This window comes from Anolis carolinensis, chromosome 6 (genome assembly GCF_035594765.1).
Source record: "Anolis carolinensis isolate JA03-04 chromosome 6, rAnoCar3.1.pri, whole genome shotgun sequence".
NCBI lineage: Eukaryota > Metazoa > Chordata > Lepidosauria > Squamata > Dactyloidae > Anolis > Anolis carolinensis.
In genome coordinates this window covers 3,230,191-3,248,877 of record NC_085846.1, presented here as the reverse complement: position 1 = coordinate 3,248,877, position 18,687 = coordinate 3,230,191, and the positions used below count along the sequence as shown (strand labels likewise).

The 18,687-nt window shown below is 45.1% G+C and overlaps 1 protein-coding gene across 4 annotated transcripts in view; it reads right to left on the bottom strand.

Moving 5' to 3' along the window:
• Positions 1-361: 361 nt before the first annotated feature.
• Positions 362-18,687, bottom strand: part of gigyf1 (GRB10 interacting GYF protein 1) — a 45,452-nt gene continuing 27,126 nt past the window's right edge. For all 4 annotated transcript variants that reach the window (XM_062957933.1, XM_016998613.2, XM_062957935.1 and 1 more), the window contains exons 22-28: positions 16,431-16,574; positions 16,096-16,281; positions 13,266-13,447; positions 12,946-13,109; positions 12,381-12,544; positions 9,623-9,764; positions 362-6,847 (exon numbers count right to left, since the gene is read on the bottom strand). In XM_062957933.1, coding sequence (XP_062814003.1) covers positions 6,795-6,847; positions 9,623-9,764; positions 12,381-12,544; positions 12,946-13,109; positions 13,266-13,447; positions 16,096-16,281; positions 16,431-16,574 — 1,035 coding nt within the window. In that variant the 3' untranslated portion in view covers positions 362-6,794. The remainder of the gene's footprint in view (positions 6,848-9,622; positions 9,765-12,380; positions 12,545-12,945; positions 13,110-13,265; positions 13,448-16,095; positions 16,282-16,430; positions 16,575-18,687) is intronic.

Below are 18,687 nucleotides of genomic sequence, written 5' to 3'. Positions count from 1 at the left end.
CAAGCCACAGGTGGGGGATATATCGTGAAGCCCCCCCCCCATTTCCCCCATAAATTGCCACTATAAAGTGATTGAACAGAAAAGCCCCCTCCCACCCCCTTACAAAGAAAGAAACCCTTAAAACCGCCCGCGATTGCTGCATAGCGTTGCTCGCTTTCACCTCTGAAACTCCCGCAGCTGCGATCCCTTGACATGCAAACGCTGACGCTTCTCCTCCTCCTCCTCCTGAAATATCGTTTTAGAAAAAAGCAAAACATTTGAATAAACAACAACAACACAACAACGGCACCCCTCCCCCCCCAATAATACCCTTCCCTTGGCAGCCAACAGAGAGGAAGAGGTGAGGCGGACATGTCTTAAAAACAACACGAAAATACATTCATGGTCACATTCCAGACACGAGAAAATCAATTAAAAAACAGGCAGGACAAACACCCCCCCCCCCCTTGAAAAAGTAACTGGCATCAAAAGTTACATCACTCTCAGGATAGTAATAAAAACGAGTTCAACGCAATGTATGAGTTCAATTAGGACACCCCCTCCCCATAAAAAAACAAAACAAAACAATAGCATGCAATGCTCTTCACATTTCATGGATTGCCGCTCTCGTAATAATAACAACAACAGACGATAATTTGAGGAGGGGGACCCCTAGACCATCTCCCCCTTTCTTCCCAGCTCTGTGTGCTACAGTTTTCGCTGCTCCTTATTGCTAGGTATTGAATTGAAAAGATCGATATAATAATACTCAAAAAAAGAGGGCGGGCTACGACTCCAAGCCCCCCCACCCAAATCAACCAAAATCATTTCCATAAGGCAAAACAAAGAACGAACACGCGTGTAAAATGATTCGCCACGTTTTGATATCGGTCGGAGACTATTTACAGAAGAGATGGAAGTTGCGTGGAAACGGAAGGCGTACTTGGGAGACCCCTCCCCAATTTGGGGTTGGGTGGGGGGGAAGTAGGGGTCTCTGCAGCCCCCTCCCCAAAAGGCCAAAGGGACAAGGGGCCAGAGAAGCTAGTGTAAACGTTGCCCGTACCTTGGGTGGGAAAGGAAGTAAATAATAGACATTAGATTTTGCGTGACTTCAGAGTTCCTGTTCGGTTGGAAAGAAAGAAGGAAAAGGTATGGCATGGGCCAACTTGGGTCCTCTGGGTGTTTTGGACTCCAACTCCCACCATTCCCATCAGCCTCAGGCCGTATCCGTTTGACCCTCAGGCGCTTAAGCTGAGCAGGAAAAGGAAGGGCAGGTGTGTAAGTTATGATCTCATGGTTTCTTGGTCGGGCTATTATAGTCGTACTTTGGACTCGCACCATTCCTAACAGCCCCAGGCCGTATCCGTTTGACCCTCGGGCGCTTAAGCTGAGCAGGAAAAGGAAGGGCAGGTGTGTGAGGCATGATCTCATGGTTTCTTGGTCGGGCTATTATAGTCGTACTTTGGACTCCCACCATTCCTAATAGCCTCAGGCCGTATCCGTTTGACCCTTGGGCGCTTAAGCTGAGCGGGAAAAGGAAGGCCAGGTGCGTAAGGTATGATCTCATGGTTTCTTGGTCGGGCTATTATATTCGTACTTTGGACTCCTACCATTCCTAATAGCCTCAGGCAGTATCCGTTTGACCCTTGGGCGCTTAAGCTGAGCGGGAAAAGGAATGCCAGGTGTGTGAGGCATGATCTCATGGCTTCTTGGTCAGGCTATTATATTCGTACTTTGGACTCCCACCATTTCTAACAGCCTCAGGCCGTATCCGTTTGACCCTCGGGCGCTTAAGCTGAGCGGGAAAAGGCAGGCCAGGTGTGTGAGGCATGATCTTATGGCTTCTTGGTCAGGCTATTATATTTGTACTTTGGACTCCCACCATTTCTAACAGCCTCAGGCCATATCCGTTTGACCCTTGGGCGCTTAAGCTGAGGGAGAAAAAGGAAGGCCAGGTGTGTGAGGCATGATCTCATGGCTTCTTGGTCGGGCTATTATATTTGTACTTTGGACTCACACCATTTCTAACAACCTCAGGCCGTATCCGTTTGACCCTCAGGAGCTTAAGCTGAGCGGGAAAAGAAAGGCCAGGTGCGTAAGGTATGATCTCATGGGTTCTTGGTCGGGCTATTATATTCGTACTCTGGACTCCCAGCATTCCTAACAGCCTCAGGCCCTTTCCTTTTGCCCCTCAGCCGCTTAAGCGGCTGAGGGGCAAAAGGAAAGGGCCTGAGGCTGTGAGGAATGGTGGGAGTTGCAGTCCAAAACACCCGGAGGACCCAACCTTTCCAATGTTGGAATCCAACTCTCTACAATATCACTAAAGGGAAGCCCTTGTTTGGCCAGGAAGCAGTTTCTCAACAGATGGGAAGGGTCCCGGAAGGTGTTTCGGGGTCCCCTTTGCACCCCCGTGGCTCAATACTGACCGAACGAGAGAGGAAGAGAGACCTGCAATTGACTTTCACAGCAATGGCCTCCGTCCTCAGTCTCCTGCCTAAAAACACACACACACAGCAAGGGTTAAAGCATCACAGCATTAATGGCAAAGTCCCGAAACCTGGAGAGATTGGGGGGTGTCGGGAAGATCCGAAGAAATAAAGAAGAGGGGGGCACAAAACATGGCACCCATGACACTCCTTCTAAGGCCCCCAAAGCGAGGAGAGGCTCAAAGGGGCTTCTGGCCCACAAATTCAAATGTCATGGGTCGAAAGCGGGCCACAGACAGACCCACATACATATATACATATATATACACACACATACATATACCTCTCACATTTTGAAGGGATGTGATGGGTCAAAAGAATGCCAGGCAGACCTATACATGTGTGTGTATATGTATATACATATGCATGCTTTCCACATTTCAGAAGGATCTTAAGACCATATACATATATACACATAGACATATACATGTGTGTGTGTATATGTATATATATACACACATATGCATGCTTTCCACATTTCAGAAGGATCTTAAGACCATATACATATATACACAGACATATACATGTGTGTGTGTATATGTATATACACACATATGCACGCTTTCCACATTTCAGAAGGATTTTAAAACCGCAATTTCAGAGGGATCTTAAGACCATATACATATACACACACACACACATATATGTTCATGTAGGTATGTATCTACACACAGAGATACAGTCTTTCCACATTTCAGAGGGAAGCTTATGGGTTGGAAGATTGCTACAGACCTACATATACGTATGTGTGTGTATACATATACATACATACACTTCCCATATTTCAGAGGTATGCTTATGGGCCAAAATGGATAAATATTTTCCACATTTCAGAGGGATCTTAAGGGTCGAAAGAGTGGCACAGACCATATTCATACACACACACACACACATATATGTTCATGTAGGTATGTATGTGTATACACACAGAGAAATGTCTTTCCACATTTCAGAGGGAAGCCTATAGGTTGGAAGAGTGCTGCAGACCTACATATGCATATGTGTGTGAATACATATACATACATACTTTCCACATTTCAGAGGGATCTTAGGAGTCAAAAGAGTGGCACAGACTATGTATGTATGTATGTATGTACGTATATTTGTCTGTGCATGTTTGTGTGCATGCATGTATATCGGCTATGCATGTTTGTGTGCATGCATGTATATCAGCTATGCATGTTTGTGTGCATGCATGTTTAAAAGTGTGTGTGTGTGTGTGTGTGTGTATATATATATATATATATACACACACACACACACACACAAACTTTCAGAGGGGTGCTTATAGATCAAAATAGATATACTTTCCGCATCTTAGGGGTTGAAAGAGCTGCACAAACTACACACACATACATACATATAATAATGCTGTAATAAATATATGCATGTCTGTTTGCATGTGTGTGTGTGTGTGTGTGTGTGTATACACACACACTTTCCACTTTTCAGAGGGATGCTCATGGGTCAAAAGAGTGTCACAGACCTACACACACACACACATACAGTCTATGTGTGTTTGTGTGCATGCATATTTGTGTGTATACACACACACACACAAACACACACATTTCCCACATTTTAGAGGGATGTTTATGGGCCAAAGTATAGATATACTTCCCACAATTCAGAGGGATCTTAAAGGTCGAAAGAGTGGCACAGACTATATATATATATATATATATATATAATCAGTATGGTTTGTGTGTATGCATATGTATATATATGTCAATAAACACTTTCGTGTGTGTGTGTGTGTATATATATATATATATATGTAAATATATACACACACTTCCCATATTTTAGAGGGATGTTCATGGGCCAAAGTATAGAAATATTTTCCACAATTCAGAGGGATCTTAAGGGTCGAAAGAGTGGCACAGACTATATATATATGTATGTATGTATGCATATGTATATATATGTAAATATATACACACACACACACTCCTGGGTCGAAAAGAGTGTCACAGACCTACACACACTATATATAGACATACTTCCCACATTTCTGAGACATCTTATGGGTCAGGACAGGACAGACGTAGATCTTATATATCTATATGTATGTATGCTTTGCAAGAGTTGAAGACCTATACATATATATACATACAGATACATACGCACCTATTTTCCACATTTCAGGGGGACGATTATGGGCCAAAAGAGCCGTAGCAGACCAACATATACATACATATCTCCCCTTCTGCTATGACTGCGTACCCTGTGTGCAACCAAAAAAAGATTGTAAACAAAGTCAATCAAAAGCATGGGCAAACCTTGGGCTTTCCGTCCAGGAGTTTTGGACTGCAACTCCCAGCATTCCTAACAGCCTCAGGCCCCTTCCTTTTGCCCCTCGGCCGCTTAAGCGGCCGAGGGGCAAAAGGAAAGGGCCTGAGGCTGTTAGGAATGCTGGGAGTTGCAGTCCAAAACAACTAGAAGGCCAAGGTTTGCCCATGCTATACACAGGCACACGTATGTATCCGCAAGGAAATGTTTGTCCCAAAAGAGAGGTAATTTGGGGGGTAAAGGGAGCTCTGATGTCACACATACATACACACACACACAAAAAGGGGGGGGGGGCTCAAAAATACAACAGTCTTGTCAACAAAGATGGCGGACGCCCTTGTCGCCGGGCAGCTTTTCTTCCGGGCGGCGACGCATCGGATACATTCATTTCTGCTTCTGAGTGCACACAGGAGCGGTTTTCCTCGCACACAAAACAAGTCTTATCTCCGAAAAAAATAATCCTTCCGAGCGAGCTCGCTTCCAGTACGGTTTGGATGAAAAGGAAAAAAGACGACTCGAAACAAAAGGAGAAAAAAAAAAAACATTCAATTCTTCTTGTACATTATGTTGTTGTTCTTTTTTTCTTCCCAAAAGTGCATGAAATAAAAATAAAAAACGACGTTTGCAGAGACAGGAATTGTAATCCATTCGAAGACCGAAGAGGCTGACGAAAAGGTCCAGAAGGAAACCAAAGGTAATTAATTGTAATATATTCGAAGACCGAGGCTGACGAAAAGGTCCAGAAGGAAGCGAAATGTTCGGGACACGATCCGGAAGGAATGAAGTTGTAGGAAGAAGGAAGGAAGGAAGGAGGAAGTCTTCCTGGAAGAAGCTGGAAGCTGATGGCTGGGATTTGTAGTCCGCCGCGGGAAAGGAGTCTGGGAGCTTCCGGTACCGGCAACAGACCCGCTTCATTGTCGCTTTTTTTTTAGTGTATCTTGAAATTCATTTCTCTCTTCTTTTTTTGTATGTGTTTTTTTCCTTTATATATAAAAAATACATAGAAATAGAATTGTACGTCCCAAAAAAAAAAAAAAATCAGGGAGGGAAACAAGGAAAGGAGGCATTTTTGTGCAATTCTTTTTTTTTCTCCGACAGCAAAAAAAAAAAAAATCCCGACGACAATAAACCATCCGACGAAAAACAAAACAAAACATTTTCATATAAAATGGCCTCTTTGTAAGAGAAAATATACTGTGCGGAATCAAGAGTTTTCAACAGTATTATTTACACGTTATCTATACTTTTCCAAAGGAAAAAGAAAAAAAATATCCTCTTAAGAAAAAACAGCAACACAGTTCTCTTTTGTTTTCTTCTCTAAGTGCAGGTCTTCAAGTTTTTTTTTGTCTTATAAATCTTTTTTTTTTATATCAAGCCTTTGTGTGAAAAATGCCGTTCACATTGTTTTCTTTTCAACGTATGTATATATATTTATATAGATATAGATTATTTCCCCGTGTGAAAAATAAGTGTTTTCTTTAAAGATAAACTTTTTGTAGGTTTTTTTTCCAAACTTCTTTTTTTTATAAAAAGAAATGTTCTTCTATAAACTCTCCAAAAAAAGTATTTTTTCCTCTTTTTTTTTAAACTCTTTTTTTTTCTGAATCCGTAACAAGTCACTGTAAAAAAAACAAAACGATGACAACACAAAGAGTTCTTTGATAAAGTGCATGGCAGAAAAAAAGTTTTTTTTTTTGTTCGCTTTAAGGTGCTTTTTTTTCTCATAAGGAAAGAAGTGCTTGGATGTCCGTCCTCCAGCCGGGCGGGCCCCGCTGACCCGCAGCCGCCACTGACCAACACTGGCCTCCGCTGACCGCTCCCCCTGGGAGGGAGGAGGAGGAGGGGGAGATGGGGGGGAAGCGTCCGTCCCCCGTCCCCCCCACACAAAAAAGGATGGCCGCCTCTCGCAGTGCACATTCAGCCGGGACTGAAAGGGGTGAGATTCAAGGCAGCAGCGGCAGAGAAAGGGAGGGAGGGGGGGGGACGAGGAGGAGGATGGGAGAGAGGTTCCTATTGCTGTGAGGCGCAGCAGCGCAGTCAGTAGTCTTCCACCGTTTCCAACTCGCTGGAGGAGCCGTGAAGCGCGTACCCTGCAGGGACCGGGGAGGAGGGAGGGAGACAAAACCATTGAGAGGTTGAATGGAAACAGCATCTAGGAGTCTCAGTGGACCTCATGAACCACAGTTTGATAATAATAATAATAATAATAATAATAATCATATCCTCAGCTGCTGTAAGAAAATCGCACAGACAGACTACAAACAGAGGCACAACTATGTGGCCCAAATGATTCATTAGAACTTATGCCTCAAGTACCACCTCCCAGCAGCAAAGAACTGGTGGGATCACAAACCTGCAAAAGTATTGGAAAATGAGCACGCAAAGATACTGTGGGACTTCCGAATCCAGACTGACAAAGTTCTGGAACACAACACACCAGACATCACAGTTGTGGAAAAGAAAAAGGTTTGGATCATTGATGTCTCCATCCCAGGTGACAGTCGCATTGACGAAAAACAACAGGAAAAACTCAGCCGCTATCAGGACCTCAAGATTGAACTTCAAAGACTCTGGCAGAAACCAGTGCAGGTGGTCCCGGTGGTGATGGGCACACTGGGTGCCGTGCCAAAAGATCTCAGCCGGCATTTGGAAACAACAGACATTGACAAAATTACGATCTGCCAGCTGCAAAAGGCCACCCTGCTGGGATCTGCACGCATCATCCGAAAATACATCACACAGTCCTAGACACTTGGGAAGTGTTCGACTTGGGATTTCGGGATACAAAATCCAGCATGTCTATCTTGTTTGCTGTGTTATAATAAAATAATAATAACAACTTTATTTTTGTATCCCGCCTCCATCTCCCCGAAGGGACTCGGGCAGCTCACATGGGGCCAAGCCCAACATCAACAGAATATAAATAATAATAATAATAATAATAATAATAATAATAATAATACTTTATACCCCGCCACCATCTCCCCATAGGGACTCGGAGCGGCTCACATTGTTCCAAGAGTAACAACACAAATACATTAGCACAATATACGCAGGTTAAAACACAATAAGGTAATAAAACAGAAGTTAATACAACAGTAATAATATCAAACAACCACCAATACAGTTCAGTCAAACTTCATAGGTGGGGCGACTGCAGCAGCAATATAAAGATAGAATCGTTAGATTAAAATACCCAGATAAGAGGGACCTAGTAAAATTCAGAATAGAATTATAACAAGGCTGGTTAAAACACAATTCGTGAATTAAAAACACTATGACAATATACAGTAGAGTCCCGCTTATCCAAGTTCCGCTTATCCGACACTCCGTATTATCCGAGGCAAATGTTCTCCCCGCTCTCTCTCACTCACTCACTCACTCACTCTGCCAGGTCCTGGTGCTGCCGGGACCCAGCTGGGTGAGTGAGCGAGGGACAAAGGCGGGCGAGTGAAGGAGGGCGGCAAAGGCCCTCCCTCCCTCGCTCACTCCTTCACCAGGCCAGGCCCGGTGCTGCCGGGCCCCGGCGTGGCGAAGGAGCTGAGGGATGGTGGGCGGGCGGGTGAAGGAGGGCAGCAAATGCCCTCCCGTGCTCGCTCTCTCAATTACTAACCCCACCAGGCCCTGGTGTTGCCGTCGCCGCTGCTGGGACCCTGCCTGGTAAGTGAGTGAGGGAGGGAGGGTGGACGAGTGAGCACTCACCCTCTTATCTGTCAGTTTCACTTATCTGTCATTCTGCCTGCCAGTTTATGATGGATAAGCGAGACTCTACTGTAATATAAAACAATATAAAATGACATAAACAATATAAAACGTATTAAATACTTTAAAAACCTGGGCATAAGTACAGTATGTGTGGAGGTGAGCTTGTGCAAGACTCTGAGTAAGGCTCAAGGATAGATAAGGGCAATGATAAAGTGCAGTAATTGTAAACACGTTGGGTATCTGGCTGGGCTTTTCACTCAAAATGCATTGGAACAGGCACGTTTTAAGGTCCTCACGGAAGGTGGACAGGGTAGGTGCCAGTCTGATCTCCCTGCAGAGGGAGTTCCAAAGCCGAGGGGCCCTCTCTCTCCCTTGTTCCCACCAACTGTACCTGAGATGGAGGTGGGAGCAAGAGGAGGGCTTCCCCGGAAGATCTCAAGGCCTGTGTTAAAGCTTGTGTGCCAGCTCCGACCTTACTTCAAGAAGCCTGACTTAGCTACGGTGGTCCATGCCTTGGTTACACCCAGATTGGATTATTGCAATGCATTCTACGTGGGGCTGCCTTTGAAGATGGCCCTTTCTGCAAAAGTCAGCAGGCAGGCTTTTAACTGAAGCCAATTACAGGGAGCTCATGGCGCCCCTATTAAAGCATCTCTACTGGCTGCTGATAGGTTTCCATTCCCAATTCTAGGTGCAGGTTATGACCTATAAAATCCTAAATGATTCGGGCCCTGCCTGTCTTCATGACCGCATCTCCCCCTATGAACTTGCACGAGCCTTAAGATCTGCCCCTGCATCCACCACCATCACAGGCACGCCTGGTGGGGACGAGGGAAAGAGAGGGCCTTCCCGGTGGTGGCCCCTTGACTTTGGAACTCCCTCCCAAGGGAGATTAGGCAAGCCCCAACGATGTCCACCTTTCACAGGGAACTGAAAGCATTCAAGAACGATTAGTCCCTAGATATAAATCCCCAGTCCCTAGGTCATCAGGTAGTACTCTGTTCTCTGCACCTCATCCTGGCTTCCAGACCCCGTTCATCCCATCCCATCCCAGCTGCAGCAAGGAGCAATCCCATCCCCCGTGACCCTGTTGCTGGACCCTCCCCACCCCACCCCACCCCACCCCACCCCACCCCGGAATGTCCCCTCAAAGGCCTCACCGAGGATGCTGGGGTCCGCATGGAGCATCATGGGGCGCCGCTTGATTTTCAGGGCCTGGCTGCTCTCAAACGACGGTGGCTTGGGGTTGTGGTTGGACTGGAACAGGGACTGAAGGCTGCTGGGGCTCAGCCAGGAGGCTTCCTGCAAAAGGACAAGCAAGTGAGAGGTTGGGAAGAGAAGAGAGGAAGCAAAGGGGGTGTGAGCAGAGGCCTTGCAAAGAGAGGCCTTCCTGGAGGCAGAGCTCAAGGCATCTCTGCAGGTGGAGCGGTCTGGCAGGAAGGCTCAGGCCACAGGCCTTGCTGAAATGTTATATCAAGTTATGCTGTTGGGGGTTTGCAATTGTGTGTTTCCGGCAGAGCATTCCAGCAGCGCATGGGTTAAGCACAAGCCAGCTTGATTGACTGCCCACAGGACCAATAGGTCAGGGCTTCCCTTTGAACTGTCTGACTGGAACTTTCATCATGAACTGAGGAATGCAGGAGGTGCCTACTTGTACAGATAACAGCCTATGGCTTTCAGTAATTGTAAATAACTTGTAAAATAAAGTAATTAGACCTGCTGGAATCAGCAGTAAAACAACGACTGAGCTGTCGTTTTCTTGGTGCCACGTTTGCTGCTGCATCAAGTGGTCCTTCGGGTGAGCAGACAGAGAGAACTGACTCATCACACAGTCAGGGTGGCGGATGATCCATTTTAACTCCCTATCCCAGCATCCCCTGACATTTCTGCCCGTCACCTGAGTCAGCAGCAGAAGTGGAGCAGCAGCCTGATCCTGAAGAAACTGGCTCTGCAGAGCTGACTCAGGAGCCTCAGGGTAGGATGGAGGATGAGTTACAGCAGGATCAAATGAAGGGGACAAGGGACACCTGATCTAATTTGATTTAAACTGATTCATAAATAGCAATAGTACGAAGAATCTGATTAATAAATAGCCTTAGTCTTAGAAGAATTGAGAATGAGAAACATACACAGAACAAAGAAAACATGCAATAAATGGCAGTTGAAAGAAGGTAATAAAGAAGCCATCACCTTCTTTAGAGATGCAAAGAAGTCTGTGTGACCCAGGGAACTCACACAAGCAGGCAATAAACCTTAGAGCAGTGGTTCTCAACCTGGGGTCCCCAGATGTTTTTGGCCTCAGACTCCCAGAAATCCCAGCCAGTTCGCCAGCTGTTAGGATTTCTGGGAGATGAAGGCCAAAACATCTGGGGACCCACAGGTTGAGAACCACTGCTCTAGAGGCAGCTGTCCTAGATGTAGGAATTAGAAATGGCATTTTGATGTAGTTTGATTTTGATTGATTGGGCCAAACTGAGGTTTAAAAAGGCCCAGATGGTATGAGGGTTATCCACAAAGTAGACTGTATTTTGGAATTAAAAATGAACAAAGTACAGTAGAGTCTCACTTATCCAAGCTAAACGGGCCGGCAGAAGCTTGGATAAGCGAATATCTTGGATAATAAGGAGGGATTAAGGAAAAGCCTATTAAACATCAAATTAGGTTATGATTTTTCAAATTAAGCACCAAAACATCATGTTATACAACACATTTGACAGAAAAAGTAGTTCAATACGCAGTAATGTAATGTTGTAATTACTGTATTTACAAATTTAGCACCAAAATATCACGATATATTGAAAACATGGACTACAAAAATGGCTTGGATAATGCAGAGGCTTGGATAAGCGAGGCTTGGATAAGTGAGACTCTACTGTATAGGAGAAAACATTTATCATATGCAGTTGAAAGCCACACCCAAATACCACTTCTCAACATAGTCCCCATTGAAATCTAGGCAGTTATCATAGCAATGAATGAGCTTTGCAAATCCTTCCCCACTAAATTCTACTGCTTGCATCCTCAACCAGCCGGGGAAGGATTTCCAAGCTTATTCATCGCTATGATAAATGCCTAGATTTGAATGGCGACTACGTGAGATGTGGTATTTGGGTGTGGCTTTCAACTGCATATGGTAAATGTTTTCTCGTATACTTTGTTCATTTTAAATTCCAAAACGTAATCTACTTTTTGGATAGCCCTCGTATATTGATATATTGAATGACTGGAATCGGAAATTGTGCTTTCCTGAACTGTTTTGATAAGCATCTAATCAAAGATACCATGGGAAGATGAAAGGGGACAGAGGCAAGATGAAAGCATTAGAGGTGTAAAATGTTCCTGCAAAACCTAGAAGAATCTTGTGAGGAACTCCAATTGTGTGTCTGGGAGTGACCGTGCTTTCAGGAAGGTCACTCCCAGCTCTATTTGCAAATAAATCTGTGTATTTCCTAGTACTTTATTGAAAAACTGGGTCTTGGCGGTTCCATGGAGTTTGCCTTCTTAAAAAGGGGCATCACAATTGAGCCTCTTCACAATAACTCTCAAGAGGAAGAGCAAGACTTAGGCATCCCAGCTCAGCTGCAGTTGAGGACTGATGCCACTGAGTTGGCCCAAAAGGAGGACCAACATGTGAGAGCATTCAGGAAAGTTGCACAAAAGAGCTGGGAGCTGAACTGGCGATTTGCTGGAAGCAACGTTTCTAGGACTACAGCCTGAACCTTGATGAATTCACAACGCTTTGGGCTACAGCTTGTATTTTGTGAGACTGCTTGACTTGGACCTTTGGAAGGAACTCTGACCACCTCTCTACTTTGCCCGTTGTTGGACTGATTCTTGTTGATGACCATGGACCATTTGACATGGAAGACAGTGAGCGGCATCGTTTGCGTAGGATGAGAACACCCTCCCCGCCCTGACCTGCTGCTGCTGGCGCTGCTGGTTGGCCCTCTGCTTGGCACGGCGCTCCAGGAACTGCTTTGCGAACTCTTTGGCTTCCAGGGTGTCTCCCAGGTAGGAGCGGATGCAGTCGTGGACCTCGTAGGGGGACTCCACCTCCTTCAGGAAGGCCACTGCCGTGGGCACTGGGCGGGAAACAGGGGACGAGAATGCAGTGAGGAAGGGGTATCATGCACCCATGGACAACTCTCCTGGTTTCCCTTCTCTCTCTCAATGGGCTCAAACAAGGGGCTCCTCCCTCTGGATCAGACATGGGGCCAACGTGGGCCCTGCAGGTGTTTTGGACTCCAACTCGACCATTCCTAACAGCCTCAGGCCCCTACCTTTTCCCCCTCGGCCGCTTAAGCGGCCGAGGGGGAAAAGGAAAGGGCCTGAGGCTGTTAGGAATGGTCGAGTTGGAGTCCAAAACACCCAGAGGAATGAAGTTGGGCCATTCCTGCTCTTGAGGCTCAGAGGCTTCCTTGCTTCCCCCATTCTTGGGTAATGCCCTCAAACGCATACACACAACATACACAACAACACATACCATCGAGGTTGCTGGAGGTATTGAGGGCGTGGAGCATCTGCTCGCACCACTGGGTGAACCCGTCCTGGGGGGGCGGCTTGTGGAAGCCCTGCAGCAGCTTCAGGAGCTTCTCCTCCTCGTCCGTCTTCTTCCGGCTCTGGCGACAGGAAGCCCCGTAGGAGTCCCTGCCCAGAAAAAAGCCAGAGAGGATCAGAACCCGGGCCCTGCCTCCTCTCTTTGCCCTACAAAAACTTGTGGCCCACTGCCTGAAAGAAGGGGGTCGGATTGGATGGCCTTTGGGTGCCCCTTCCAACTCTAGGACTCCAAGGGTACACACTCACCCCAGGGAGGGGCTGCTGCGGCTGTTCTTCAGGCCCAGGCTGCGGGCGAGGGGCCCGGCATTCTTGACGCTCTCCTCCCAGAGGCTGATGGAGCTGTTCTTGTCGTGGCCGCCCCACAGCGACCCGGAGTCCACCCCCCACTGCGACGAGGAGGAGAGGCTGGCCAGGCCATGGCTGCCATGCTGCAGAAAGAAAAAGCAAAGAGAGAGCTAGTCATACTCAGGTGCAGAAGACTGCCTCCAAAACCTCACTGTGAAGGAGAATTACTTTCCCTGTATCGGAAAATAACTGCACTCAGTGTCCGGGCACATATCCCTTTGAAAACCACTAGTCAAGAAAAGGTATGACCTTGTTAGAAGTCAACCATTTGAACAAGTGATATTCACGAGTAATAAATAATAATAATAATATTAATAATAATAATAAACTTTATTTTTATACCCGCCCCATCTCCCTGAAGGGACTCGGGGCGGCTTACACAGGAACAAGCCCGAACAACAACATAAAATAGCATTACATGTATAAAATTTAACAGCAATTTAAAACATTCCAACAATAAACAAAAATGACATAACAAGACAATTACTTTAAAAGCCTGAGCATCAATTTTGCACACAGCAAAAGGTGACTAGTACAGAGCTCAAGGGTCTATAGCAGGGGTCCCCAAACTAAGGCCTGGGGGTCAGATGCGGCCCTCCAAGGTCATTTACCTGGCCCCTGCCCTCAATTTTATAATATAATATTTTATATCACTTTTAATAATATATTGTATATACATATAATATTGATAATAATCTTATTATTATCTTACAATATAATACTAATAGTAATACCATATAATAATATTAATTATATGGTATATATTACATATTATATAATAATATAGTTCAATATAGTAATATATAATGCTAATATTGTGTTATGTTAATAATACAATATATTGTATGTACATACAGCTGCTCTGAGTCCCCTTCGGGGTGAGAAGGGTGGGGTATAAATGTAGTAAATAAATGCAGTAAATAAATAATTCATTTTAGACTTAGGCTCGGCCAAAGTTTGACATGACTTGAAGGCACACAACAACAACATCAATCCTAATTAACTTGACTATCTCATTGGCCAGTAGCAGGCCCATACTTTTCATTGAAATCCTAATAGGTTTATGTTGGTTAAAATTGTTTTCATTTTTAAATATTGTATTCTTTTGTTGTTGTTGTTGTTGCACTACAAATAAGACATGTGCAGTATGCATAGGAATTTGTATTTTTTTTCAAATGATAATTCGGCCCCTCAACGGTCTGAAGGATTGTGGACCGGCCCTCTGCTTAAAATGTTTGGGGACCCCTGGTCTATAGATAAGATCAGAGTGAAAAAAGGAGGAATACGGGGACAGGTTCCATTAAAGTGCTATAACATATGGGAGTATTAATGTAATGGCACACAAGTAACTCAGCTGTTAAACTTTGCCAAGAACAAAGACTACAAAAATTTGGTTCTATTGCAGTTGCAGTTTTCCCAAAACATATACACTCCCTTGAAACGTCTTAGTTTAAAATATGCACTCAGAGATAAAAACGAAGTCTTCTTTGAAAAATAACATATCTTGTTTACTCACAAACATCTTGTATTAATTCACCATACAGGCACATTTCTTATTAATGTTCTGTTATAGATAAGATGTAGTTCTCTGTGTGTTGAGTACACAGGGTATCATTCATAATTGTCCATAAGCTTTAAATATAGTTGAGCTCACTGAAGTCCAAAAGTCATACAGTAAAGTCTCACTTATCCAACATAAACGGGCCGGCGGAACGTTGGATAAGCAAATATGTTGGATAATAAGGAGGGATTAAGGAAAAGCCTATTAAACATCAAATTACATTATGATTTTAGAAATTAAGCACCAAAATATCATGTTATACTACAAATTTGACAGAAAAAGTAGTTCAATACGCAGTAATGCTATGTAGTAATTACTGTATTTATGAATTTAGCACCAAAATATCACAATATATTGAAACATTGACTACAAAAATGCATTGGATAATCCAGAATGTTGGATAAGCGAGTGTTGGATAAGTGGGACTCTACTGTACTTCTCTACTGAAGTCCAAACACATACACGCATCCACCTCCATTGAGGTCTAAAGCATATTTCTCTACTGAAGTCCAAACACATACATGCATCCATCTCCACTGAGGTCTAAAGCATATTTCTCTACTGAAGTCCAAACGCATACACGCATCCACCTCCATTGAGGTCTAAAGCATATTTCTCTACTGAAGTCCAAACACATACATGCATCCATCTCCACTGAGGTCTAAAGCATATTTCTCTACTGAAGTCCAAACGCATACATGCATCCACCTCCTCTGAGGTTTAAAGCATATTTCTCTACTGAAGTCCAAACACATACATGCATCCACCTCCACTGAGGTTTAAAGCATATTTCTCTACTGAAGTCGAAACACATACATGCATCCACCTCCTCTGGGGTCTAAAGCATATTTCTCTACTGAAGTCCAAACACATATATGCATCCACCTCCACTGAGGTTTAAAGCATATTTCTCTACTGAAGTCCAAACACATATTGATAACAAAATGGAGTCTTGCGTCTGAAGATGCTCAGTACAATCACCTGTCTATAGCCCTTCCCACACCAAACAGGTCAAACTGGCAAATCAACATATACATACAATACAGGTTAGCAAATACATACATTAACAGATAAATAGTGAAGGCTTGGAAGGTTGCTATTTCCAAGAAAGGCAGCCTCCAAACCCTCAGTGTGGAAGAGAGTGACTCCCCCTGCAGCTCCCGGACTCACCCCCCGTTGCTGGGCCCTCTGCTGCTGCTGTTGCTGCTTCTGCAGGTGCCTCTCGCTCTCCTGCTGCAGCTCCAGCAGGGCCTTCATGGAGATGTTCTGCTTGGCCAGGCTGCCCCACAGCGGGTGAGAGTTCTGCTGCTGCTGTTGCTGCTGGAGGAGCTTGAGGAGCAGCTCCTGCTGCCGGCACTGAGGGAGGAGAGGAAACACATGAAGGGAGGAGGCACACGGAGGGCGGAGGGCCAGCCCAGTTCTCCTGCAGGCCTCAATGTGGCTGCTAAGTCCCCCCACCCCCACCCCTGCCTTCCTTCTTCCCCTGGCCTTGGGGCCGGGCTTACTTCTTCCCGCATTTCCCGCAGCTCCCGGCAGGCCCGGGCGTCCCCCATCTTCTGGATGTCGGCGATGCTGAAGCTGTTCTGGGAGGAGGAGTTGCTGTTGACTGACTGCTGGCCCCAGGAGGAAGAGGAGGAGGAAGAGGACAGCTGGGGACAAGCAAGAGGGGAAGGAGGAGGGTGAGAGCGCCCACCAGGCTTTCAATGTCTTGTCTGGCATAAGTCTGCCCATGTGAAGCAGGTGGACATAGCACTGAACGAAACGAGCAGAATAATCACAGGATGCCTTAAACCTACACCTGTTGATAAACTCTACAAGCTAGTTGGCATTGCCCCTCCTGATGTGTGACGGAAAGTTGCTACTAACGGTGAGAGAAATAAGGTCGAACATTGTGAAAGCCACCCACTGCATGACTATCAGCCTCCTCCCACCAGACTCAAGTCAAGGAAGGGCTTCATGAGAACCACCACTCCTCTTGAGGTTCCTCCAGCAGCAGCAAGGGTGTCCCTCTGGGCAGCTAAACCAGGCAATCCCAACTGGATGGCCCCCCACGAGGGTCTTCCTTCCTCCAGGGGCAAACCAAGAATGGGCAACTTGGAAGTCCCTGAACAGACTCAGAAGTGGAGTGGGCAGATCAAAAGGGAACCTGGCAAGGCGGCATTACCTGGAGGAATCCTCCACCTTGTGTGACTGTGGAGCAGAACAAACAACTCCGCATCTGTATGCTTGCCCACAATGCCCTGCCTCATGCACAGAGGAGTTGTTGTTTAAAGCTAAGGACAATGCAATTGCTGTTGCCCGCTTTATAATATAATAATAACTTGATTTTTATACCCCGCCCCATCTCCCCGGAAGGACTCGGAGCGGCTTACATGGGGCCATGCCCGACATAAAAATACAACAGCAGCAATAAAACAATAAAAACAATTTTTCACATCGATAAGACATCAACGTCAGTAAAACAGTCATAAAAATCAATATACTGCATAAAATATTAAAAACGGGAGGCTAAAACAGATCTGGGCCAAAGTGCAGAAAGACAACACATGGGAGAGGTAGTTTCATGGCTAAAATAATAAAGTGCAAGTAACTATGGCCAGGGATCCTATTGTTGGGTGGGCAGATGAATCAACCTACAAAGATTAATCCTTGAAGGCCTTTTGGAAGAGCTAGGTTTTTAGGCTCTGTTTGTGATTCCTTTATTTTATCACTTTTAAACTTATTTATTATGCAATGCTTTTAACACGAAATAAAAAAATCCTAGCCTCCGCTCTCCAAGGGTCCACTGCTGCCTCAACCACCAACCTCTCCTCCTTCTACTCTCTTTGTGAGAAAGGAAAGGTGCAAGCGCAATAATAATAATAACAATAATAATAATAATAATAATAATAATAATAATAATAATAACAACTTATTATTATTAAAGAAGACGAACATGCCCTGGCAGAATACGTAAAGCAAAGTGAAGAACCTGCTTTGATTAAAGTCAAAAATCAGAAACTTCTCAAAGCACAGCAGACAAAAAACCAGTACAAGAAAACCGCACTACAAACTAGAGCTGACAGCTGGCACAACAAAACACTGCATGGAAAGTTCCTTGACAAAATTGAAGGAAAAGCTGATAAAGAGAAGACCTGGCTCTGGCTCACGAATGGGACCCTGAAGAAGGAGACAGAAGGCCTGATCCTTGCAGCCCAGGAGCAAGACATCAGGACAAAGGCCATTAATAATAATAATAATAATAATAATAATAATAATAATAGAAGACCTGGCTCTGGCTCACGAATGGGACCCTGAAGAAGGAGACAGAAGGCCTGATCCTTGCAGCCCAGGAGCAAGCCATCAGGACAAAGGCAATTAAGGCCAAGATCGAAAAATCAGCTGATGACCCAAAGTGCAGACTGTGCAAGGAAACCGATGAAACCATTGATCATATCCTCAGCTGCTGTAAGAAAATTGCACAGACAGACTACAAACAGAGGCACAACTATGTGGCCCAAATGATTCATTGGAACCTATGCCTCAAGTATCACCTCCCTGCAGTTAAGAACTGGTGGGATCACAAACCTGCAAAGGTCGTGGAAAATGAACACGCAAAGATACTGTGGGACTTCCGAATTCAGACTGACAAAGTTCTGGAACACAACACACCAGACATCACAGTTGTGGAAAAGAACAAGGTTTGGATCATTGATGTTGCCATCCCAGGTGACAGTCGCATTGAAGAAAAACAACAGGAAAAACTCAGCCGCTCTCAGGACC